Source organism: Meles meles, chromosome 7 (genome assembly GCF_922984935.1).
Source record: "Meles meles chromosome 7, mMelMel3.1 paternal haplotype, whole genome shotgun sequence".
NCBI lineage: Eukaryota > Metazoa > Chordata > Mammalia > Carnivora > Mustelidae > Meles > Meles meles.
In genome coordinates this window covers 108706051-108733533 of record NC_060072.1, presented here as the reverse complement: position 1 = coordinate 108733533, position 27483 = coordinate 108706051, and the positions used below count along the sequence as shown (strand labels likewise).

The 27483-nt window shown below is 41.6% G+C and overlaps 1 protein-coding gene across 3 annotated transcripts in view; it reads left to right on the top strand.

The window, feature by feature from the left end:
• The window catches only part of TULP3 (TUB like protein 3), a 74607-nt gene extending 51506 nt beyond the window's left edge, over positions 1–23101 (top strand). For all 3 annotated transcript variants that reach the window (XM_046013704.1, XM_046013702.1, XM_046013703.1), the window contains 7 exons: positions 13081–13208; positions 13588–13785; positions 16477–16589; positions 16885–16999; positions 19317–19415; positions 19815–19986; positions 21054–23101. In XM_046013704.1, coding sequence (XP_045869660.1) covers positions 13081–13208; positions 13588–13785; positions 16477–16589; positions 16885–16999; positions 19317–19415; positions 19815–19986; positions 21054–21187 — 959 coding nt within the window. In that variant the 3' untranslated portion in view covers positions 21188–23101. The remainder of the gene's footprint in view (positions 1–13080; positions 13209–13587; positions 13786–16476; positions 16590–16884; positions 17000–19316; positions 19416–19814; positions 19987–21053) is intronic.
• The last annotated feature ends 4382 nt before the right edge of the window (positions 23102–27483 follow it).

The following is a 27483-nucleotide window of genomic DNA, read 5'->3' as shown; positions in this document are numbered from 1 at the left end:
CATACTGTGCATCTTTTCTGACCACAACACTATGAAACTAGAAGTCAGCCACAAGAAAAAAAAATCTCTGGGTTTTTTCCTCTGGAAAAGACCATGCATACATGGAAGTTAAATAACATGCTTCTAAACAATGAATGGATCAACCAGGAAATGTAAGAAGAGATTAAAAAGTGCATGGAAATAGGGAGGAGTCAAGATGGCGGAGAAGTAGCAGCCTGAGACTACATCAGGTAGCAGGAGATCAGCTCGATAGCTTATCTAAACATTGCAAACACCTACAAATCCAACGGGAGAGCGAAGAGAAGAAGAACAGCAACTCTAGAAACAGAAAATCAACCACTTTCTGAAAGGTAGGACTGGCGGAGAAGTGAATCTAAAACGACGGGAAGATAGACCGCGGGGGGAGGGGCCGGCTCCCGGCAAGCGGCGGAGGAACGGAGCACAAAATCAGGACTTTTAAAAGTCTGTTCCACTGAGGGACATTGCTCCAGGGGCTAAACCGGGGTGAAGCCCACGCGGGGCCAGCGTGGCCCCAGGCCCCGCAGGGTCACAGAAGGATCGGGGGTGTCGGAGTGTCGGAGAGCTCGCAGCTATTAGAACGGAGAAGCCGGCTGCCAAGACAGAGCCGAGGACTGAACTCTCAGCTCGGGGTTACCTTGAACTGGTCGCGGGCTGGGTGAGCTCCGAGCGCGGCTAGAGGCTGGGGATACGGGAGTGATTGGGTGCTGTCCTCTGGGGGCGCACTGAGGAGTGGGGCCCCAGGCTCTCGGCTCCTCCGGGCCGGAGACTGGGAGGCCGCCATTTTCATTCCCGTCCTCCGGAACTCTACGGAAAGCGTTCAGGGAACAGAAGCTCCCCAAAGCGAACCCGAGCCGATTACTTAGTCCGGCCGCCGGTACGGGCGGTGCAATCCCGCCTCGGGCAAAGACACTTGAGAGTCACTACAACAGGCCCCTCCCCCAGAAGATCAACAAAATATCCAGCCAGGACGAAGTTCATCTATCAAGGAGAAAGCAGATTCAATTCCTAAGACAGCAGAGCAATTCCAGAGGAGGAGAAAGCAAAGCACGGAACTCATGGCTTTCTCCCCATGATTCTTTAGTCTTGCGGCTACTTCAATTTTTTTTTCTTTTTTCAATTTTTTATTTTTTTTTCTTTTTTCAATTTTTTTTTCTTTTTTCTTTTTTCTTCTTCGCTAAATTTTTTAAAAAACTTTTACCCTTTTCTTTTTTAACGTTTTTTGACTAGTTCATCTAAATATATATATTTTTTCTTTCTTTTTTATATTTTTTTATTTGTTTTATTTTTTAAATTTTTTTCTTTTCTTTTTTTTTTTTTCTTTTTTTTCAGAACCTGTTTTTTATCCCCTTCCCCCCCCCCCACAATTTGGGGTCTCTTCTGATTTGGTTACAGCGCATTTTTCCGGGGTCTTTGCCACCCTATTAGTAGTTTATTTGCTCCTTCATATCCTCTTATCTGGACAAAATGACAAGGCGGAAAAAATCACCACAAACAAAAGAACAAGAGACAGTACCGAAGGCTAGGGACCTAATCAACACAGACATGGGTAATATGTCAGATCAAGAGTTCAGAATGACGATTCTGAACATTCTAGCCGGGCTCGAAAAAGGCATGGAGGATATTAGAGAAACCCTCTCTGGAGATATTAAAGCCCTTTCTGGAGAAATTAAAGAACTAAAATCTAACCAAGTTGAAATCAAAAAAGCTATTAATGAGGTGCAATCAAAAATGGAGGCTCTCACTGCTAGGATCAATGAGGCAGAAGAAAGAATTAGTGATATAGAAGACCAAATGACAGAGAATAAGGAAGCCGAGCAAAAGAGGGACAAACAGCTACTGGACCATGAGGGGAGAATTCGAGAGATAAGTGACACCATAAGACGAAACAACATTAGAATAATTGGGATTCCAGAAGAAGAAGAAACAGAGAGGGGAGCAGAAGGTCTAATGGAGAGAATCATTGGAGAGAATTTCCCTAATATGGCAAAGGGAACAAGCATCAAAATCCAGGAGATGCAGAGAACCCCCCTCAAAGTCAACAAGAATAGATCCACACCCCGTCACCTAATAGTAAAATTTACAAGTCTTAGTGACAAAGAGAAAATCCTGAAAGCAGCCCGAGAAAAGAAGTCTGTAACATACAATGGTAAAAATATTAGATTGGCGGCAGACTTATCCACAGAGACCTGGCAGGCCAGAAAGAGCTGGCATGATATATTCAGAGCACTCAACGAGAAAAACATGCAGCCAAGAATACTCTATCCAGCTAGGCTATCATTGAAAATAGAAGGAGAGATAAAAAGCTTCCAGGACAAACAAAAACTGAAAGAATTTGCAAACACCAAACCAGCTCTACAGGAAATATTGAAAGGGGTCCTCTAAGCAAAGAGAGAGCCTAAAAGTAGTAGATCAGAAAGGTACAGAGACAATATACAGTAACAGTCACCTTACAGGCTAATAATGGCACTAAATTCATATCTCTCAATAGTTACCCTGAATGTTAATGGGCTAAATGCCCCAATCAAAAGACACAGGGTATCAGAATGGATAAAAAAAACAAAACCCATCAGTATGTTGCCTACAAGAAACTCATTTTAGACGCGAAGACACCTCCAGATTTAAAGTGAGGGGGTGGAAAACAATTTACCATGCTAATGGGCATCAGAAGAAAGCTGGAGTGGCAATCCTTATATCAGATCAATTAGATTTTAAGCCAAAGACTATAATAAGAGATGAGGAAGGACACTATATCCTACTCAAAGGGTCTGTCCAACAAGAAGATCTAACCATTTTAAATATCTATGCCCCTAACGTGGGAGCAGCCAACTATATCAACCAATTAATAACAAAATCAAAGAAACACATCAATAATAATACAATAATAGTAGGGGACTTGAACACTCCCCTCACTGAAATGGACAGATCATCCAAGCAAAAGATCAACAAGGAAATAAAGGCCTTAAATGACACACTGGACCAGATGGACATCACAGATATATTCAGAACATTTCATCCCAAAGCAACAGAATACACATTCTTCTCTACTGCACATGGAACCTTCTCCAGAATAGATCACATCCTGGGTCACAAATCAGGTCTCAACCGGTATCAAAAGATTGGGATCATTCCCTGCATATTTTCAGACCACAATGCTCTGAAGCTAGAACTCAATCACAAGAGGAAAGCTGGAAAGAACCCAAATACATGGAGACTAAACAGCATCCTTCTAAAGAATGAATGGGTTAACCAGGAAATTAAAGAAGAATTGAAAAAATTCATGGAAACAAATGATAATGAAAACACAACAGTTCAAAATCTGTGGGACACAGCAAAGGCAGTCCTGAGAGGAAAATATATAGCGGTACAAGCCTTTCTCAAGAAACAAGAAAGGTCTCAAGTACACAACCTAACCCTACACGTAAAGGAGCTGGAGAAAGAACAAGAAAGAAACCCTAAACCCAGCAGGAGAAGAGAAATCATAAAGATCAGAGCAGAAATCAATGAAATAGAAACCAAAAAAACAATAGAAAAAATCAATGAAACTAGGAGCTGGTTCTTTGAAAGAATCAATAAGATTGATAAACCCCTGGCCAGACTCATCAAAAAGAAAAGAGAAAGGACCCAAATCAATAAAATCATGAATGAAAGAGGAGAGATCACAACTAACACCAAAGAAATACAGACAATTATAAGAACATACTATGAGCAACTTTACGCCAACAAATTGGACAATCTGGAAGAAATGGATGCATTCCTAGAGACATATAAACTACCACAACTGAACCAGGAAGAAATAGAAAACCTGAACAGGCCCATAACCAGTAAGGAGATTGAAACAGTCATCAAAAATCTCCAAACAAACAAAAGCCCAGGGCCAGACGGCTTCCCAGGGGAATTCTACCAAACATTTAAAGAAGAACTCATTCCTATTCTCCTGAAACTGTTCCAAAAAATAGAAATGGAAGGAAAACTTCCAAACTCATTTTATGAGGCCAGCATCACCTTGATCCCAAAACCAGACAAGGATCCCACCAAAAAAGAGAACTACAGACCAATATCCTTGATGAACACAGACGCAAAAATTCTCGCCAAAATACTAGCCAATAGGATTCAACAGTACATTAAAAGGATTATTCACCACGATCAAGTGGGATTTATTCCAGGGCTGCAGGGTTGGTTCAACATCCGCAAATCAATCAATGTGATAGAACACATTAATAAAAGAAAGAACAAGAACCATATGATACTCTCAATAGATGCTGAAAAAGCATTTGACAAAGTACAGCATCCCTTCCTGATCAAAACTCTTCAAAGTGTGGGGATAGAGGGCACATACCTCAATATTATCAAAGCCATCTATGAAAAACCCACCGCAAATATCATTCTCAATGGAGAAAATCTGAAAGCTTTTCCGTTAAGGTCAGGAACACGGCAGGGATGTCCATTATCACCACTGCTATTCAACATAGTACTAGAAGTCCTAGCCTCAGCAATCAGACAACAAAAAGAAATTAAAGGCATCCAAATTGGTAAAGAAGAAGTCAAACTATCACTCTTCGCAGATGATATGATACTATATGTGGAAAACCCAAAAGACTCCACTCCAAAACTGCTAGAACTTGTTCAGGAATTCAGTAAAGTGTCAGGATATAAAATCAATGCACAGAAATCAGTTGCATTTCTGTACACCAACAACAAGACTGAAGAAAGAGAAATTAAGGAGTCAATCCCATTTACAATTGTACCCAAAACTATAAGATACCTAGGAATAAACCTAACCAAAGAGACTAAGAATCTATACACAGAAAATTATAAAGTACTCATGAAAGAAATTGAGGAAGACACAAAAAAATGGAAAAATGTTCCATGCTCCTGGATTGGAAGAATAAATATTGTGAAAATGTCTATGCTACCTAAAGCAATCTACACATTTAATGCAATCCCTATCAAAATACCATCCATTTTTTTCAAAGAAATGGAACAAATAATCCTCAAATTTATATGGAACCAGAAAAGACCTCGAATAGCCAAAGGAATATTGAAAAAGAAAGCCAAAGTTGGTGGCATCTACAATTCCGGACTTCAAGCTCTATTACAAAGCTGTCATCATCAAGACAGCATGGTACTGGCACAAAAACAGACACATAGATCAGTGGAACAGAATAGAGAGCCCAGAAATCGACCCTCAACTCTATGGTCAACTAATCTTCGACAAAGCAGGAAAGAATGTCCAATGGAAAAAAGACAGCCTCTTCAATAAATGGTGCTGGGAAAATTGGACAGCCACATGCAGAAAAATGAAATTGGACCACTTCCTTACACCACACACAAAAATAGACTCCAAATGGATGAAGGACCTCAATGTGAGAAAGGAATCCATCAAAATCCTTGAGGAGAATGCAGGCAGCAACCTCTTTGACCTCAGCCGTAGCAACATCTTCCTAGGAACAACGGCAAAGGCAAGGGAAGCAAGGGCAAAAATGAACTGTTGGGATTTCATCAAGATCAAAAGCTTTTGCACAGCAAAGGAAACAGTTAACAAAACCAAAAGACAACTGACAGAATGGGAGAAGATATTTGCAAACGACATATCAGATAAAGGGCTAGTATCCAAAATCTATAAGGAACTTAGCAAACTCAACACCCAAAGAACAAACAATCCAATCAAGAAATGGGCAGAGGACATGAACAGACATTTCTGCAAAGAAGACATCCAGATGGCCAACAGACACATGAAAAAATGCTCCACGTCACTCGCCATCAGGGAAATACAAATCAAAACCACAATGAGATATCACCTCACACCAGTCAGAATGGCTAAAATGAACAAGTCAGGAAATGACAGATGCTGGAGAGGATGTGGAGAAAGGGGAACCCTCCTCCACTGTTGGTGGGAATGCAAGCTGGTGCAACCACTCTGGAAAACAGCATGGAGGTTCCTCAAAATGTTGAAAATAGAACTACCCTATGACCCAGCAATTGCACTACTGGGTATTTACCCTAAAGATACAAACATAGTGATCCGAAGGGGCACGTGTACCCGAATGTTTATAGCAGCAATGTCTACAATAGCCAGACTATGGAAAGAACCTAGATGTCCATCAACAGATGAATGGATAAAGAAGATGTGGTATATATACACAATGGAATACTATGCAGCCATCAAAAGAAATGAAATCTTGCCATTTGCGACGACGTGGATGGAACTAGAGCGTATCATGCTTAGTGAAATAAGTCAATCGGAGAAAGACAACTATCATATGATCTCCCTGATATGAGGACATGGAGAAGCAACATGGGGGGGTAGGAGATAGGAGAAGAATAAATGAAACAAGATGGGATTGGGAGGGAGACAAACCATAAATGACTCTTAATCTCACAAAACAAACTGGGGGTTGCTGCGGGGAGGTGGGATTGGGGGAGGGGGAGCGGGCTATGGACATTGGGGAGGGGAAGCGAACCATAAGAGACTATGGACTCTGAAAAACAACCTGAGGGTTTTGAAGGGTCAGGGGTGGGAGGTTGGGGCAACCTGAGGGTTTTGAAGGGTCAGGGGTGGGAGGTTGGGGGAACAGGTGGTGGGTAATGGGGAGGGCACGTTTTGCATGGAGCACTGGGTGTTGTGCAAAAAGAATGAATACTGTTACGCTGAAAAAATAAATAAAATGAGGAAAAAAAAAAGTGCATGGAAATAAAATGGAAATGAAAACACAGTGTTTAAAACCTTTGGGATACAGCCAAAGCCATTCTAAGTGGCAAGTTTATAGCAATAGCCTACTCCACGAAGCAAGAAAAACCTCAAATACAAAGCCTGACCTTATACCTAAAGAAGCTAGAAAAAGAATAGCCATATAAAACCCCTAAAACTAGCAGAAGGAAGGAAATAATAGAGATGAGAGCAGAAATAAGTGGTAAAGGAACTAGAAAAAACAATAGAACAGATCATTGAAATCAGGAGCTGGTTCTTTGAAAAAAAAATCAATAAAATTGATAAACCTGTAGCCAGACTTGTCAAGAAAAAAAGAAAAGGGGTTCAAATAAATAAAATCACAAATGAGAGGAGAAATAGCAACCAACACCACAGAAAAACAGTTAAAAGGGAATATTATGAAAAACTGCATGCCAACAAATTGCAACCTGAAAGAAGTGGATAAATTCCCAGGAACATGTAACTTACCAAAACCGAAACAGGAAGAAATAGAACATTGAGCACACCAATTACCAGCAAATAAGTAACCAAAAAAATCATTAATCAGAATCGGTAATCCAATAACTCCCAACAAACAAAAATCCAGGACCAGATGGTTTCACAGATATATTCTACCAAACACTTGAAGAAGAGTTAATACCTATTCTTAAACTATTCCAAAAAATAGGAGAGGAAGGAAAACTTCTAAATTCATTCCGAGAGACCAGCATTACCCTGATATCAAAACCAGATAAAGATGCCACCATAAAACCCAAACAAACAAACAAACAAACAAAACCCTACAGGACAATTATCTCTGATGAACATAGATGCAAAGATCCTCAAAAAAAAAAAAAATACTAGCAAACTGAATTCAGCGATACATTAAAATTATTCACCATGCTCGTGGGATTTATTCCTAGGTTGCAAGAGTCGTTCAATATTTGCAAATCAATCCACATAATATATCACATCAATAAGAGAAAGGCTAAAAAACCATGTGGTTGTTTTAATAGAGGCAGAAATAGCATTTGACAAAGTTCAGCATCCATTCATGATAAAACAAAACCAAACCCTCAACAAAGTGGGTCCAGAGGGAACATACCTCAACATAATAAGGGCCATGTAGGAAAAACCCCTGTGGAGCTAATACCATCCTTAATGGGGAAAAACAAAGAGCTTTTCCTTTAAGTTCAGAAAAAAGAACAAGGATGTCCACTGTCAGCCCTTCTGTTCAACATAGTACTGGATGTCCTAGCTACAGCAATCAGATGACAGGAAAAAAATAGAAGGCATCCAAATTGGTAAGGAAGAAGTAAAACTTCTCTGTTTGCAAATGACATGATACTATATATAGGAAATCTAGGGGCATCTGGGTGGCTCAGTTGTTGAGCGTCTGCCTTCACCTCAGGTCATGATCCCGGGGTCCTGGAATTGAGCCCCTCATTGGGCTCCCTGCTTGGTGGGAATCCTGCTTCTCCCTCTCCCATTCCCCCTGCTTGTGTTCCCTCTCTCGCCATGTCTCTCTCTGTCAAGTAAAAATATAAAATCTTCAAAAAAGAAAAAAACCCAAAGACTCCACCAAAAAATTGCTAGAACAGATAAATGAATTTAGTAAAGTTGTAGGATACAAAATTAATGTACAGAAATCTGTTGCCCTTCTGTACAGCAGCAATGAAGCAGCAGAAAGAGAAATTAAGAAAGCAATCCCATTTATAGTTGCACCAAAATTAATAAGATACCTAGGAACAAACCTAACCAAAGGGGTGAAAGATCTGTACTCTGAAAACTGTAAAACACTGATGAAAGAAATTGAAGATGATACAGAGAAATGGAAAGACATTCCATACTCACGGATTGGAAGAACAAATATTCTTAGAATGTCTATACTACCAAAGCACTCTACACATTTAATGCAATCTCTATCAAAATACCAACAGCATTTTTCACAGAGCTAGAACAAACAGCCCTAAGCTTTGTATGGAACCACAAAAGGCCCTGAATAGCCATAGCAATCTTGAAAAAGAAAAGCAAAGCTGAAGGCATCACAATTCTGGATTTCAAGTTATATTACAAAGTGGTAGTAATCAAAAGGGTATGGTACTGGCAAAAAAAAAAAAAAAAAAAAAAACAAAAAAAAACCCACCATGGATCAATGGAACCGAATAGAAAAATCCAGAAACGAACCCACAATTATTATGGTCAATTAATCTTTGACAAAGCAGGAAAGAATACCCAGTGGGAAAGAGTGTCTCTTCAACAAATGGTGTTGGGAAAACTGGACAGCAACATGGAAAATAATGAAAATGGACCACTTTCTTTCTTTTATTTATTTATTTATTTATTTATTTATATATTTTTTTTATGACCACTTTCTTATACAAGTCACAAAGGTAAATTCAAAATGGATTAAGGACCTAAGTGTGAGACCTGACACCATAAACATCCCAGAAAAGAACACAGACAGCAGTAAATTCTCAGATACCAAATGTAGGAACATTTTTCTAGATAAGTGCCCTGAGGCAAGGGAAACAAAAGCAAAAATAAACTGTTGGGACTACATCAAAATTAAAGGCTCTGTACAGCAAAGGAAATTATTAACAAAACTAAAAGGCAACCTATTGAATGGGAGAAGGTACTTGCAAATGAAATATCCAGTAAAGGGTTAGTGTCCAAATATATGAAGAACTTGTAAAACTCAACACCCCAAAACCAAATAATCCAATTAAAGAAAGGGCAGAAGACATGAATGGACATTTCTGCAAAGACATCTAGATGGTCCACAGACACATGAAAGGATGCTCAACATCACTCATCATCAGGAAAATGCAAACCAAAACCACTATGAGGTATCACCTCACACTTGTCCGAATGACTAAAATCAACAGCACAAGAAACAACGGGTGTTGGCAAGGATGTGGCACTGTTGGTGGGAATGAAAACTGGTACAGCCACTGTGGAAAACAGTATGAGTGAACTTCCTCAAAGAATTGGAACAGAACCTACCCTGTGATCCAGTGGTCTCAGACTACAAAAAAGAATACAAAAACGCTAATTCAAAGGGATAAAGGAACCACTATGTTTAGAGCAGTATTATTTATGATAGCTAAGATATGGAAGCAGCCCAAGTGCCCATCGATTGATGAATGGGTAAATAAGATGTGGAATATGTGTATTATATGAATGCATATTAATATAACTATGTATTCATATATGATTATATATAATATGAATGTTATGCTCCTATAGAAAAGAATGAAATCTTGCCATTTGTAATCACTTGGATAGAGCTAGAGAGTATAATGCTGAGTGATATAAATCAGTCAGAGAAAGACAAATACCATATGATTTCACTCATGTGGGATTTAAGAAACAAATGAGCAAAGGGAAAAAGAGAGAGAGAGACAAACTAAGAGAGAGACTCTTAACTACAGAGAACAAACTGATGGTCACCAGAAGGGAGGCTGGTGGGGGGATGGGGAAATAGGTGATGGGGATTAGGAGTGCGCTTGTGATGAGGACCTGGTAATTATAATAAAATTATATAATAAAACTTAAAAGAAAAAACTTAAAAAAATGTGACTGTGTGTGGTAAGTGACGTTAGCTAAACATAATGTGATCATATCATGTCACAATATATACAAATACTGAATCATTATGTTATGTCAGTTATATCCCAATAAAAATAAAATTAGAAAAAAAATGGACAGTGAACAGTTCAGTGATTTTATTTTTTTAAAAGATTTTATTTATTTATTTGACAGAGAGATCACAAGTAGGCAGAGAGGCAGGGAGAGAGAGAGGGGGAAGCAGGCTTCCCACTGAGCAGAGAGCCCCATGCAGGGCTCGATCCCAGGACCCTGAGATCATGATCTGAGCCTAAGGCAGAGAGGCTTAACCTACTGAGCCACCCAGGTGCCCCAGTTCAGTGATTTTAAATCTATTCATAGACATCTGCAACCCTCCTTATGATCAGTTTTACAAAATTTTCATGACTCCCTAAAGAAATCTTATACCCATTAGCAGTCACTTCCAATTTCCTCAGACCCCTTCAGCCCAGACAACTACCAGTTTACTTTCCGTCTCTGTAGATTTGCCTATTTTGATTATTTCATATAGATAGAGTCACATACTATGTGGTCCTTTATGAGTGTCTCCTTTCACTTAGCATAATGTTTTCAAGGTTCATCCATATTGTAGCAGCACTTCATTCCTTTTTTTTTTTTTTTTTTTGCCAAATTAACATTCCATTGATGGATATGCTGCTGCTGGGTTTCTGTCATCAGTTGATGGCCTTTGCGTTGTTTCCACTTCGTGCTATTATGAATAATGTTGCTATGAACATTCATGTATAAGCTTTTGTGTGGACATATATTTTCTTTTTTTTTTTTAATATTTATTTATTCGACAGAGGTCACAAGTAGGCAGAGAGGCAGGCAGAGAGAGAAGAGGAAGCAGGCTCCCTGTGGAGCAGAGATCCCAATGCCGGGCTTGATCCCAGGACCCTGGGATCATGACCTGAGCCGAAGGCAGAGGCTTTAACCCACTGAGCCACCCAGGTGCCCCTGGACATATATTTTTACTTGAGATTAATTTTTTAACTGGCCTTTGTCTTATCCGTGTGTATCCCTGAGCAAAGCTAATATCAGTATATTTGTGAACTGTCTAAAAATAGGTCATAGTTGTCCCTCCTCTGAGATGACTGGCTGTGGGAAGGAAATGGTTTGGAGGAAAAAACTACACTGCTTGTTGCTAAGTCTACTTGTAAATTCATGATTTAGATATGGGGGATAACTTTATCCTATAAAGAGAAAAGGAATTTAGTTTTGCTGTTGGCCCTGTGGTCTTTCTCTTGGGCAAATGTTTCTCCCCTAGCCTGATATTACCAAATGTAAATTTGAGTACCATACTTCTCTTACAACATGCAACACACTTTATGTCTGTGTTCTAGCCCTAGATATGTTTCATAAACAAGAAACAAAACAAGAAAGACGAAAACAAACAAAAACAAGAAAGACTACCACAGACTCTTCCTCAATCTCACATAAATGTGAGGATAAAATGAGAAAATAGTTTTTACTCAGATAGTCATAAATTTTTTATAAAAGGTGCTTCATAAATCCAAGGTAATAGCATTTCAAACATTCCCAACTCCAGTTAACTAGCCTAGAGATGAACAAAATGCTGGAAAACAAAAAAGTAACTGATATAGAGAACAATATATTATTGAGTTTTTAAAGTTGCAGTGAACTATACATAAAATTTACCATTTTAGCCATTTTTAAGTGTACATTTCAGAGACATTAAGTACATTTACGTTGTTATGCAACTTTCACCACAATCCTCCAGAACTTTTTCATCTTCCCATAATAAAACTCTGTATCACTAAATAATAGCTCCCCATTCTTCTGTCCCCTGCTTCCTTGGTAACCACTATTCTACAAAATTTGTCTCTGTGAATTTGACTACTCTAGATTTCTCATATAAGTGGAATCATACAATATTTGTACTTTTTTTTTTAATATTTGCTCTTTTGCAACTGGCTTATTTCACTTAGCATAAGGTCCTTCAAGGTTCATCTGTGTTGTAGCCTGTGTCAGAATCCCATTTCTTTTTAAAGCTGAGTAATATTCCATTGTATGTATATACCACCATTTGCTTATCTGTTCATCAGTTGATGGCTATTTGGGTTGTTTTCACCTTTTGGATATTGTGAATACTGCTGCTATGAACATTGGTATAGAGGTATCTGTTTGAGTCTATGCTTTAAGTTCTCTTGGTATATACCCAGAAGTGGTATTGTGAGATCATGTGGTAATTCTATATTTAAATATTTTGGGAACCATCATACTGTGTTCCACAGTGCTTGCATCATTTTACATTATCACCAGCAATGCACAGGTTGCATTGAGGAAGGGTTCCAATTTCTCCACATCCTCGCCAATACTTTCGGTTTTTTTGATAATAGACATCCCAATGCTTAGCAAGTGTTACCTCATTGTGATTTTTGACTTGCATTTCCCTGAAGATGAGTGCTGTTGAGCATCTTTTCATGCTCAACATTTCATTGGCCATTTATGTATCTTCTTTGAAGAAATGTCTGTTCATGTTCTTTACCCATTTCTGGGTAAACAGTTATTTGTTTTGTTGTTGTTGAGTGTGTTTTAGGAGTGCTTTTCTATTCTGGATATTAAGCCTTTATGGAAAGGGAAAAAAAGGGATAGATCTAAGTGAGAATATGAAGAAAGAATTGTCTTAAGTCAGAATAGCTGGACTGTTTTAAACAAGGAAGTTGAAATTATATTTGGTTCAAAAATTTATTTTTTTAAACCAGTGTTGGCAGTTTTTGACAGTTCTTCCTTTCTGCCAGGTATCTCTGGTAGTTTGAACTTCGATGAAGAGGAAACCGATGGGGAGGAAGAAGGGAAAAAATTATGTCATTCACCATATTCGGAGGCAGAGAGACCCAATTCTGCATCCAGCCAGAAATCAACTACAGTACGTAGTTCAGAAATTTCTTCCTGGGCAACTAATTTAACTATTTCCCAAACGTATCTCTAGCATTTAAACACAATTACTGAATGAGGGTTCCTTCAAAAGATTGAAGCTCAAATTTAAAGTTCATGACCTCCCTAATTTCTTGTGTCTCAGGCCAGCTCTTGTGAAGTCATATCCCACTTTTATACTTAGCTCCTTCATTACTCCCAATAGCCACATACTTATTTAACTTTACAGAGTTTCCCCTTATTTCTTCAGAAAACTAGACACATTGGGGTATATCATGAAATTATTTTGCCCATTAATTGTTCCTGGAAGAGAATAAGAAGTTTTGTGATCCCACCTCCTCTTGCTCATGTGTATATGGCTCTTCTTCTAGGATACAGGAGCTTCGGGAACTGCAGCCCAACACACGGATAACCAGCTGGGGGAAGTGGAGAACTTAGAGGACTTTGCATATAGTCCTGCCCCTCGGGGTATTACAGTCAAGTGTCGGATAACCAGGGATAAAAAAGGAATGGATCGGGGTCTCTTCCCCACTTACTATATGCACTTGGAAAAGGACGAAAATCGGAAGGTATGAGAATTAACTCTTAAGACAGATGTTGAGGGGCGCCTGGGTGGCTCAGTGGGTTGAGTCTCTGCCTTCAGCTCAGGTCATGATCTCGGAGTCCTGGGATTGAGCCCCGCATCGGGCTGTCTGCACAGCGGGAAGCCTGCTTCCCCCTCTCTCTGTGCCTGCCTCTCTGCCTACTTGTGATCTCTCTCTCTGTCAAATAAATAAACAAAATCTTTAAAAAAAAAAAAAAAGTTTAAAAAAAAAAAGACAGATGTTGAGAAAGAGAGGAAGAATGTTGTGGGGACAGATTGTTGAAGGGTCATAGGATAGGAGAATAGCACTGGTTTCAGATCAAGTCAACAACTCCCAGTTGCTGTGTTCTGTCTTCAAAGACCTCAGAGTCTCAGAGGTAAAATCTCCCTCACCCCAAAGAAACAGAGTTTTATCCAGAATATAAGAAAATGGAAGAGAATATCTGAATGTAATTATTTGCCCCTCTATCCTATTTTTTGGTGGGGGGAAGGTGTTACTGTGTGCTCTTTGGTTTTTTTTTTTTTTTTTTTTTTAAAGATTTATTTATTTGACAGAGATTACAAGTAGGCAGAGAGGCAGGCAGAGAGAGAGAGAGGAGGAAGCAGGTTCTGCGCTAAGCAGAGAGCCCGATGCGGGGCTCGATCCCAGGACCCTGGGATCATGACCTGAGCTGAAGGCAGAGGCTTTAACCCGCTGAGCCACCCAGGCGCCCCTGCTCTTTGGTTTTTATTTTAATTATGGTAGGAGCATGACACTGTGAGTTTTAGGGAATAGGAGAAACTGGAAATAGAGAAGGACATGCAACTGGAATGCCTTATTTCTCACCCTAGAAATTCTAATTTACTTCAAACACAAATTTGAGGCAATTTAATACTTGCCAACGAACACTGTATTTTGTTCTACTACCGGGTCTAAGTGGATGATTTTAAGAACATGGAAATGAGATGATGATTGATACCATTGTTATTATAACTGCTAATTTATTAAGTGTTTACGATATAGCAGGCATGTGCTAAATGCTTCATGTATATATTATCTCCTGTAATCCTTACCACAACCTTGTAAGATAGGCTTTCTTATCCTTGCTTTATAGATGAGTAACTGGAGCTTAGGGAATGTCCTGTTTCTCCTGAAGTTGGAAAGACCCTTCCTCCCCCAATTGGATGAAGTTTTTTTGAAAAAGCCACTGGAGGTTTTGGGGATAAAGCTGCACATAGTTGCAGTAGCCCCCCGCCCCCAATTTTTTCTTTCTGTGCTTTTAGTCACCTGTAGTCACTGACATCTGGAAGCAGAAGGGTCCTTCTTCTGACATAGGTTCAGCAGGTCGATAGTAGCCTAATGCCCCTCTCTTCAGTCTCATCACATAGGCATTTTATCATCTCACATTAGCATAAGAAGAAGGGGAGTACAGTACAGTGAGATATTTTGAGATAGAAAGACCACATTCATAGAACTTCTATTACAGTATATTGTTAGAATTATTCTGTTATTGTTGCTAATCTCTTGCTATGCCTTATGCATAAATTAAACTTTGTCATATGTACATACAGAACAAAACATTGTAGTGTTCAGTAGGCATCCACCGGGGGTTGGTGGATAAAGGGGTCTATTGTATATGAAGAATCCAGCTAATTTTGGAAAGTTGTACAGTAGGGAAACCCTGAGAGTGAATTCTGAGAGGCATTATAAGGGTGAGAAAAGGAGATAAAGCCCCCAAGGTTGGTCTTCTCCAAGAAAACACCAAACGGCAGATGACACTGTTGCCTCCAGAGGCACTGGGATGGGAAGCCTCATGGCCTCCGCAGCTGTCAAGGCCAAGGAGCTCATGGCAGCAAGACCAAGGATGAGGAGTGGATGCCTCTACCAGCCTAGGTTGTCTGGCCAAGCACATGAAGTTCAGGTCCCTGGAGGAAACCTATCTCTTCCATCTGCCCATCAAGGAATCAGGTCATTGAGGTTTTCCTGGGATCGTCCTTCAAGGATGTGGTTTTGAAGATCATGCCCATGCAAAAGCAGACCCATCCTGGCAGGCAGACCAGGTTCAAGGCATCTGTTGCCATCAGGGATTACAGCAGACATATCGGTTGGTGTTCAGTGTTCCAATGAGGTAGCCCCTGACTCCGTGGGACCATCATTCTGGCCGAGGTCTCTAGTCCCAGTGCAGCGAGGCCTCTGGGAGAACGAGATCAGCAAGTCCCACACCATTCCGTGTAAGGTGACCGGAAGCGGCAGCTCTGTGCTGGTGCGTCCCACCCGCGGCCCCGGGGCCCTGGCATCATGTGGGCTGCTCTGCCTCCACAGAGGGCTGCCTAGCCACCCCGGGCAACTTCGCCAAGGCCACTTTGGATGCATCTGCAAGACCGAGAGCTGTCTGACCCTGAGCTCTGGAAAGAAACCATGTTCATGTTCACCAAGGCCCCCTCTCGGGAATTCACTGATCATCTTGTAAAGACCCACACCAGAGGTTCTGTGCAGAAGACCCAGGCTCCAGCTGTGGCCACCATGGAGTTTGTACACAAGAAAAATGAAGACCAATTAAGCCTGTTAAAAAACAAAACAAAAACGAAAGAGTGACTGCTTGGTACCTGATAGCACTTGCTAAACATTTGTTAAGTGAATAGTTAGACTGCGGTGGTTCTGTCAATATTCTTCAGTGACACTTTTTTCTTTTTCCAGATATTTCTTCTTGCAGGTAGAAAGCGGAAAAAGAGCAAAACATCCAACTACCTTATCTCCACTGATCCAACAGATTTATCTCGTGAAGGGGAAAGTTATATTGGCAAACTCAGGTGAGAGCAGCATTGTATCACACCTGCTCTTTCTGATATTTTTATTCCTGTAATTTCAGAGGAATCTGTATCTTCTTTACAGTGAGCATGTACTGATTGTGTACTCTTAAAAAAAAAAGTTAATAGAAAATCTAAGTCCCTTCCTTATTTTAATGAGAAATCTTTGAAACAGTGGTGAACATTTGGAGAACAGGCAAAAGGGCTTCCATTCTGTTCCATACCTGTACTAAATTTGTATTTGTGTGGGGAAAAAAATAATAGATCATTAATGGTAACTTCTTCCTCTTGACTCTAGATCCAATCTCATGGGGACCAAGTTTACAGTTTATGACCATGGCGTCAGTCCGACCAAGGCCCAAGGTCTGGTAGAAAAGACCTATATCCGGCAGGAGCTGGCAGCCATCTGTTACGTACGTGCCATCCACATAATGCATCTTTTCCCGAGTCTTTTCCCTAATTCCCTGGGTGTCCTGCTGGCACTTTAAACATAACCAACACCAAACACACACTCTTCCCTCCCAAGCTTGTTTCTATTTCTGTGACCCTCCTTTTCTGTTACTGGTTGCATTTTTCTCTGTATATTCAAGTTTTAATTATTACAAATTGCCAAGTTTGGTTCTGGCCAGAAGTTACAACAAAGTAGACTGATGTCTTTTTTTTTTTTTAAGATTTAAAAAATTTATTTGAGAAAGAGAGTGAGAGAGAGCATGAGCTTGGAGAAGGGTAGAGGGAGAGAGAAGGAGAGAAGTGGGCTCACCACGAGGGGCTTGATCCCAGGACTCTGGGATCATGACCTGAGCTGAAGCAGACGCTTAATTGAGCCACCCAGGTGCCCCCCCCTTTTTAAATTGAGGTGTAATTGGCATTTCAGTTTCAGATGTACAATGTAATGATTTTATTTTTTAATTTAAAGAATATTATTTATTTTAATTAAAAAAAAAGATTTTATTTATTTAGTTGACACAGAGAGAGAGCGAGCATGCACAAGCAGGGGGAGCGGCAGGCAGAGGGAGAGGGAGAAGTGGAGCCCAATCCTAGGACCCCAGGATCATGACCTGAACCAAAGGCAGACGCTTAACCGACTGAGTCACCCAGACGCCCCCAGATTTACTTATTTATTTGAGCAGGAGAGCGTGCGCATGTGTGCATGTGTGCACATGAGTGGGGTGAGAGGCAGAGGGAGAGAATCCCCAAGGAGACTCTGTGCTTAGTCGGAGCCCAATGCTAGGCTCCATCTCAGGACCCGTGACATCATGACCTGAGCCAAAACCAAGTATTAATCAAGCTTAACCAACTGAGCCACCTTGGTGCTCTAATGAAGTGACTTTATATATGTATGTATTGCAAAATGATTATCCCGGTCAGTCTAGTTAACATCCATCAGCATACATGGTTACACTTTTTTCCTTGTGATGAGAACTTTTAAGATCTACTCTCTTAGCAACTCTCCTATATGTAGTACAGTATCATTATTATTTTTATTTGCATAGTTGACATACAATGTTACATTAGTTTCAGGTATATGGCTTAAGGATTTGACAGGTTTATCCATTATGCTGTGTTAATCAGGGTAATAGCTACTATCTGACTGTATTCCTTCTGCTGACATGGGCATTTGAATTTCTTACCTCCTGGTATAGGCCCTATGTAATTTAATTTAATATAATTTAAGCTAATGTAAATTAAGCTATAATTCTCACTGTGTATCATATAAGGCCATGCCCTCATTGGGAAATACATATTTATTGATGATGACAAAATTGGGCAGTTTGCTCATAATTGTCTCAGATTTCACTCTTAAGACTAAAGAATAGGGGCACCTCTGCTCAGCAGGGAGCCTGCTTCCCCCTCTCTCTCTGCCTGCCTCTCTGCCTACTTGTGATCTCTGTCAAATAAATAAATAAAATCTTTTTGAAAATTAAAAAATAAAAAAGACGGGGCACCTGGGTGGCTCAGTGGGTTAAAGCCTCTGCCTTCGGCCCAGGTCATGATCCCAGGGTCCTGGGATCGAGCCCCGCGTCGGGCTCTCTGCTCAGCAGGGAGCCTGCTTCCTCCTCTCTCTCTCTGCCTACTTGTAATTTCTGTCTTTCAAATAAACGAATAAAATCTTAAAAAAAAAAAAAGACTAAAGAATAAGAAGAAAGTTTCAAGCCAGTAGTATCTCTTTTAAATTCAAGTGTTCACATTAGGTGTAAAAGGAGGTACCATATTACTTTTTTTTGATTCCCTATCTCTCTTCTTTTTACCTAAAGAAATCAAATTGTTTTTGACATCATTATTGGATATTTTACATGCGCAAGAAAATCTTGTGTTAAGAATGTGGTCTCTTAATGGGGCGCCTGGGTGGCTCAGTGGGTTAAAGCCTCTGCCTTCGGCTCAGGTCATGATCTCAGGGTCCTGGGATCGAGCCCCGCATCGGGCTCTCTGCTCAGCGGAGAGACTGCTACCTCCTCCTCTCTCTGCCTGCCTCTCTGCCTACTTGTGATCTCTGTCTGTCAAATAAATAAAATAAAAATCTTTAAAAAAAAAAAATGTGGTCTCTTCGTTAGAACAGAGCTTGGTTTTGTGACCATTATGTGCCTGCATTGATGAGTTTGTCATGTGTTTCACTCCATTTTGCATTAAATCTGTACACTGTTTCCTGTATAGGAAAAAAAAAAAAAAAAAAGAATGTGGTCTCTTTTTCCTTTCTGTTCCTAAGTCCCTGCCTATTCTCCTATCTTCCAGGAAACAAATGTACTTGGATTTAAAGGTCCTAGGAAAATGTCTGTGATTGTTCCAGGGATGAATATGAATCATGAACGTATCCCATTTCGGCCACGAAATGTAAGTAAGAACAGATTTAATCAGCAAGGGAGTCTGAAGGACAAAATTACAGTATGAACAAGATCAACACAAAAAAGTATTGATTCTCAGAGAACCCCCAAGTTTGAGTAGGGCTCGTACCCTTCCTTAGGAGAGAGAGCACTCTGGAACGGCAGGCTAAGTACAATTGCAGAGTATTTGCTAAAGTGGTTGATCCAAAATCGCTTAGCCTGCAAAGAGAAATGCTAGATGATCCATCAGAATTTAAAAATCTGCTTAATTTTTGGCTTTCTTTGTTTCTGCTGTACCCTTTCTGAAACGGAGAAGATACTCCCCTTTTCCACCTTCTACCTCACAGAGTTGAGAGCAAATGATTTCCTATGGTTCTGAGGACAAAACAGTGATTTTCTCTTCCAACAGGACCATGAGAGCTTGCTTTCCAAATGGCAAAACAAAACCATGGAGAACTTGATTGAACTGCACAACAAGGCCCCAGTCTGGAACGATGACACGCAGTCCTACGTACTGAACTTCCATGGCCGTGTCACTCAGGCATCAGTGAAGAACTTTCAGATAGTCCACGAGAATGACCGTAAGCCTGCAGGAAGGGTTGGGCGGGAGTAGGAGGAAAGATGTTCTTTACACAACGGGGAAATTAGTGCTTCCTATCATTGACGGGAAGTTCTATTCATGGGAGAATTATTTATGAAAGAAATGGTTTCGGGGCGCCTAGGTGGCTCAGTGGGTTAAAACCTCTGCCTTTGGCTCAGGTCATGGTCTCAGGGTCCTGGGATTGAGCCCCGCATCAGGCTCTCTGCTCAGCTGGGAGCCTGCTTCCCTTCCTTTCTCTCTGTCTCTCTGCCTACTTGTGATCTCTGTCAAATAAATAAAATCTTAAAAAAAAAAAAAAAAGAAAGAAATGGTTTGTTTGGAAAGACTAAAGTGCAGTTTTATTTATTTATTTATATTTTTAGAAAACTTATTTATTGGGGGGGCAGAGGGAGAGAATCCCAAGTGGGATCATGACCTGAGCTGAAATCAAGAATCAGACATTCAACCGACTGAGCCACCCAGGTGCCCCTAACGTGGCAGTTTTATTTTTGTATTTATTTTTTAATTTTTTAAGAAGGATTTTATTTATTTGACAGAGAGAGACACAGCGAGAGAGGGAACAAAAGCAGGTGGAGTGGAAGAGGGGGAAGCAGGGAGCCTGATGCGGGGCTCAATCCCAGGACCCTGGGACCATGACCTGAACCAAAGACAGACACTTAATGACTGAGCCACCCAGGTGGTCCTAAAGTGGCAGTTTTAAAGAGAAACTTCTGAGCCCCTGTTTCGGAAGCAGATGCAATGGCCCTCAGTAAAGCTTCCTCAGCACCTCTAGCCCTTGGAGCTTGTGCTGTTGCCTCCTGGCCCCCTCATGCTAGTCCAGGAGTCATCTCCCGCTCCCTGAGAGGAATAGTAATGGAAACTTGGCTGCTGGTTAGCAGGCGCTCCCTCTTGTCCAGTGCCTCTTGCCTTCCTTCTCAAGGTTTCCCATCGTAAAGGGACCTGTTGACTAACCTATCTGCAGGATTTTTCTCTGTATTGTCAGTGGACTTTCCCCCAGTACAGCCCCATTCTCTTCTAACCTCCTAATTTCTTTCTGTTTTTTTCTAGCTGACTACATAGTCATGCAGTTCGGACGCGTGGCAGACGACGTGTTCACCCTGGACTACAACTACCCGCTGTGTGCACTTCAAGCCTTTGCCATCGGGCTTTCTAGCTTTGACAGCAAGCTGGCCTGTGAATGAGGACACAGCAGGCGCCCAGCTTTCTCACTCAGAGCTTTCAGGAGCCCACACTTGCCTCCTTTGCTTTTGCCCCAGGCCATGAAGAGCACCAGCCCGCCCCATTGGGAGTAATCCCCGAATGTATGTATTGTGTCTATGCGCGTGTGTACATGTGTATATGTGTAAATGCACACACGCACGTATGTACACTCTCAACTTCTCTGGGCTCCACAGACCCGGTCAGGGGTCACGGCTTCACCTGGGTGAGGGGTGGTTCAGAGCACAGAAGGTTCCTGTCCAGAGCACATTGGTAACTCCCGAGGGGACTGGCCAGTGCATTCTGTGCCTCCTCAGTCAGATTTCCTACGCTTGGGAACTTGCAGCTAGAATCAGGTTCTAATGATTACTTCCCGGGGTCTTTTTTTGGGGAAGACCTTTCCAGAGTGGGATGGTTCCCTAAATTGCCTTTAGTCTTCAGGTCTGCAAACTTTTTCTATAAATGGCCAGAGAGTCCCTTACAGCTGCTCGGCCACGGCCAGTTCAGAAACCAGGAAGTGTGGCCGTGTTCCACGGAAATTTGGTTTACAAAAACAGGCAGCATGTCAGATTTGGGAGATTGCTGTAAGTGATGGGCCTCAGCATCTTCCAGAATGAGCCCGTGGTCATGACATCATATGAGTGGAAAATGGATATCTCTAGGGAGCAGTAGTCCCACAGACTGGGTCCAAAAGGTACTCGGCTTCGTCCACGTAGCTTTTATGTTGTTTTTTATTTTATTTTTTAATTTTTTTTTAAGTAAGCTTAAACTCACGACCCTGAGATCAGAAGTTACATGCTCTACTGACGGATTCAGCCAGGTACCCCTCAAAATTTTTTTTATTTCATTTTATTTTTTTCAAGTAAGCTTTATAGCCAACATAGGGCTTTTAAAAATTTTTACTTTTATTTCACTTTCTTTTTTTAAGCAAGCTTTGCTTTTAGCTTGTTTTGGTGATGATGGCTTCTAGAGCTTCGTTTACCTTCAGAACTACTTCAGAACCCACATCGGTGATCATTTTGAGTGCACACAAGTAGCTTCATTCTGCCGTCCTACCCGAAGTACCCATGGGGGAGCCACTTTACCACCCCACGGGAACTTCACGCTCACTTGGAAACAAATCTAGTATTGTATCGTCTTTATCAGAGCAAGCGTGGTAGTAGAGCGAGCTTGCTTTCCTCCTGGGGCTTGGATGGTACTGATGTCACGGTCCCCCATTTCTCCCCTTCCCTCGGAGCAGGCTGGCTGGCAACCATCTCAGTCAAAGCGGCTGTGGCCGAATTTTGTGATTCGTGATGTAAGAAATGTATTGTCTTAATTTCAGTTTAGGCGGACAGCATAAACTCTGGGGTGACTTAGTCTCATTAAGACTGAGAGTAATTCGACAGTTGCCTTCATCTTCAATCCAGGAGTGCCTCCTACAGCCATAGGGCTGTGGAGCCATTAGTATAGAGACCCGCACACACCCATAGACCACGTAAGAGGTAAGAACATTATGTATGGAAACTTACCACTGACCAGCTAGCTGACCGAGCTCCACGGACCTTGTTAGGCAGAGCTCTGGACCTTCTTAACACAAATATTATCAGCCACCTAAAGCCTGGCTCATTGGTACAGATCACGCTCCTGTCACTATTCCTCACAGATCATAAGAGTTTTGCCAAGTCTTTCAGATTATTAGCACCTCCCAACAAATCCTAGGACTCTGCTTGCCACCAGCTCACCGGTCTCAGAATGCATCTGACTCCAGACAATCCAAGAGCTTTGTGAGTTCTACGTTCAGCATTGTTCTGCCCCCAAGCCTTTGTGCGCCCGAGCTTTTTGCCAGCATGGGGCAAGGAATCAGCCGCTGTTGTTCCATTATGTTTCCCTTCTGTGGACTTCCTTTTCGTCCCTGCTTCCTGTCGTTCCTTGCTCCACATCAAATAGCAACGAAGGAAAGAGAACTGGGAGATGAAAAGACTCTTTGCTCGTCCCCCACAGGCGAGGCCTATCTGTTGTTTTGACGTGATTGGTTTCCATCTCAGGCGCGCTTCCTATCAAGTGCCTCATTCATAGAAGTGCCCTAACGCCCGGCAGACCTCTGGCACCACCGTCCTGACGTACTGTCTGATCCGCCCTCATCGAAAACGGAAAGCTGTTCACTTCTCTCCAGTTGCAGTAGATGACCGCGTCTGGGGACAGGGAGCCTGACAGGATGACTGGATCTACTGCTTCCTCCTGCTCTGTCTGGCTCTAAGACATCCATCCATACCCCAGCTTCAGGTACTCTCTGCTTGAGTGTGCAGGCGATTGGTTTTACAGAAATCGTATTTATACCTTTTGTATGCTAGAGAAATAAAAAATAATTTATATAAAATTGTGGATGTCACCAGTCTTCTGTGCAAAGTCCCATCCATTACGGAGTTCCCATTCTGGAATGTTCTGGAATAACCATTTTCATCCTGTGAATCAGGATGCTGTCATCCCAGATAGCAGGAGTCTGCAGACTCAGAAGTCTGTCTCACCATATTCGTGACACCAAGAATTTTCTATATAGATGATGGAGCCAAGAACTGAGCAAAGGGAGGGGGCCACAGAAAGGTGGGGTTTAGACTGTTCTAGATACCTGCACCCATCAGCCTCCTGGATCATCTTTGTTGGCATCGGTTACTGATTCAATATCTAAAACTGAAGTAGACCCTGTCTCTTGCCTCTGAGCGTTCACATTTTAGAGCTACCTTACAGAGACAAGTAGAAAAAAAGTTATGTGTTCACAAATCTTTACTAGGCCTTCCTGCTCTTATCAGTGTCACAGTGAAAATGAGTCACATGGAAGGAAGCAGGAAGAGCGTAAAAGTCAGGATGAGAGCTGGAGTCAGAGTTTAATTCTTACGGCTTGGCTTTTCTTTTTCACATGGTTCTTTTTGGCTATGGTGCATGGCTGGCTAAATGGATAATTTATGACACAATTCTTTGTATACTTTTCAGTGACCAGGAGTAATATGAATGCTTCAGTGGTCATTGATGTGAAAGATATCAGCAAGTCATTTTAAAAAATCTAAAACAGGCCTACAAAAGGTTCTTTTTGATCAGAAGTTTAGCAGATCACACAACTAGCATCAATTCAGTTCCTTTAAACAACATTATAGGTACAGAAATAAAGCAACAGTTTGAGCCAAAACCCAGGGTTTGACCCCGTTTATGCTGGTGATTTGCCATGCGCCTCTTTCCTCCTCTATATATTGAGAGGTCTTGAACTATATGATCTTCAATTCTTGCATACAGTTCTCCCCACTCATGCTGACAACAATGTGGAATTCCTCTACTTGCATTTGGAACTGAACTCTCTGCTTATCTCTGGACAGCATCATGCCTTCCATAAGCTGAAGATATTGCTGGCAGGAGTGCCAGAGACCCCAGGAAAGGATCATGGGTCCTTAAGCTAGGGAACTGGAGAGGGCAGATTCTGAGTTTGTCTTTGGTGGGGGATTCTGGAATGCCAGGAGTGGACAGTGTGGGAGAGTACTCACGCCACTTTCCTAATGACTGCTTCCTTCCAGTCTGTAGCCTGTTTTAACCTTCCCCATGCGTACCTCAGCTAGCGGCTTGCCAAGGACTAGCTAGATCTTGTCCCACCCCTCAGACACATTTCTTGACCACTTGATTGTTTTGCCTTCTCTCCCCACTTTGGTTGCCTAGTTGTCATAGTCGATATATGTTCATTAAAAGTCTCACAGACTCTTATCTGCAAAAAGCCAGGGGATACCGCAATAAATGAAGGATTTGCCATTGGTCCTCAGAATTTAGGGAAGCCTTTATTAAACCACACATGGATTCGTGGTGCCACCTACTGACCAAGGATGCACATTACAAGTGCATTAAAATGAAAAGCGCAGGTTCTGTAAACCAGAGGAAGTCACAAAGGGCTCAGTGACTTCAACAACTGGACCAGGTTATCACATATTTACAAAGCACCCTTGTGCTTCGGTGTGACTCTCCTGAAGGTCCTAGAATAGTAATATTTCTGGAGTTTGGAAGCCAGTAGAGGTATTCCAGGTAAAATGACGGCATTTGGTATAGGATTGTGGCAAATACCATCCTTTTAAAATGGAGTAACATGGGTGCCTGGGTGGCTCAGTCGTTAAGCATCTGCCTTCAGCTCAGGTCATGATCCCAGGGTCCTGGGATCGAGCCCCACATGGGCTCCTGATCAGCGGGAAGCCTGCTTCTCCCTCTCCCACTCCCCCTGCTTATGTTCCCTCTCTCGCTATGTCTCTCTCTGTCAAATAAATAAATCTTTTCTAAAAAATGGAGCAACACGATGACATTTTTAGCCATTCAGTTATAGAAAATGGTTTATATGCACTCATAAAGAAATTCTAGATGATTTTACAGGGGCTATAATGAGAGGAAAGGAAAACAGAATAGTTTAACTGGGAAACTAAACATTCAGATTCTAGTCTCAGCCCTGACCCTACCTCACATTCCTTACCTTGTACTCATCTCTCTATTTCTACATGAAGGAACAGCCTAGGTAAAAAATGCCCCTAATGTTATGGAAACTTTGGAAATATTTCAAATGTGAAATGGGCCTCCATGATTTTTTCTGGCTCTGCATAGTCTTTTGGTCCATCAGGCCCGAGCTCCTTTCATGAGGTTCTAGAGCTATGACCCAAGAGTCTGGAGGGCAAGAAAAAAGAGAGAAGGCCCCAGGAAGGGTGAAGCTGGTGGGGACCAAGGTGGGAGTGGGAGTTGGAGTTTTCCTGGTCTATTTATTACATTTGTTACACATTTTGGTTTAATATGGTGGTTCTCAAGCCTCAGAGTTTTAACATCTAGTTAGGTACTATCTACCCAGATTTTGTCCCTTATTATGATTTCTAAAGATTCAAAAAGAATCCAGTGGCTCTTTTCTGTAATCTGGGGGCAGGAAGGCTAAAGAGGAAGAACGACCTGAGAAGAGAGTGGCAGGCACAGGAGGGCTAGGAATTAGATTGAAATTTTAGAGATGGGGCAAATATCTAATTTCTAGGGTATAAATGCACATCAGGACAAACTACATCCACATAAGATAGAAATTTGACCTTAAAAAATATGTCCTCTCTTTGCCTCGAGTCAGTTTTGTTATTCTGTATCAGATATACAGAGACATAAATTCTAAACATTAATAATTTCATAAGATCTAAAAGAAATTTTAGGGGGCACCTGGGTGGCTCAGTTGGTTAAGTGTCTGCCTTTGGCTCAGGTCATGATCTCAGGGTCCTGGGATCGAGCCCCGCATCGGGCTCTCTGCTCTGCGGGGAGCCTGCTCCCTCCTCTCTCTCTGCCTGCCTCTCTGCCTACTTGTGATCTCTATCTGTCAAATAAATAAATAAAATCTTTTAAAAAAACCAAACTACAATAAAAGCCTATTCCCATATCTGTTCCCTTCTTGTTCTCTCCTGTAGTTAACTCTTTTTAGTTTCTTTCTAGTGTTTCATTACGCAGAAATAAATGCATTTGTAATTCCCCAATCTTTTTGCACAAAATATATAGCATACTATGTACTCAGTCTGATAGCTTGCTTACGGAGACAATCCCCTCTCAGTAAATGCAGGCTTTCCTCATCCTTGTTTAGGCGCCACAGTATTTCACTGTGGGATGTACCATAGTGTTTTTTAACTAATCTCCTCTGTATGGATAATTTGCACATTAAGAAATTTTATCAGGGGAGAAGGGGGGAAAAAAGAAATTCTATCAGTGTCTTTTGAATATATGCAATGTTCCGGGGACCCGTGTTACCTATTTTAATCCTCTTCTTTTTCTTTCTTTATACTCGGTCACTGCCACAATGTGACACCTTTACGCTGGGCGCTCCCACAGCCCTGAATCCTTCCTTTGCTCTGCAAGTACCCTCCGTCCCCCGCCTGCTGACTGCAACATCCAACACCGTAGCCACTAGTTGTGTGCAGTTGTTTACATTTAAATCCAAATAAAATTCCATTCTTCTGTTGGGCTAGCTGTGTTTCAAGTTCTCAGTAGCCGCATGTGGCTAGTGTCTACCGCACTGGACGGCGCAGATAAAGAACGTTCCACATGGAAGTTGTTCCTTGCCCAGCTCCCTCATTTGACTGTTAGTCTCCAGGGGCAGGGGTGGGGATTCTCTGTTTCTCCTTGGTGCCTCCCTAGCATAGTGCCAAGGACATCATCTGTGTTCAATGAATGCGGAGTGGGAAGATGATTGATGAGGACACTGGGCTCGTGGTCTAAGTGTGCCCAAGGTTACAATCAGCATGTGCCTGAGCTGTTATTTGAACCC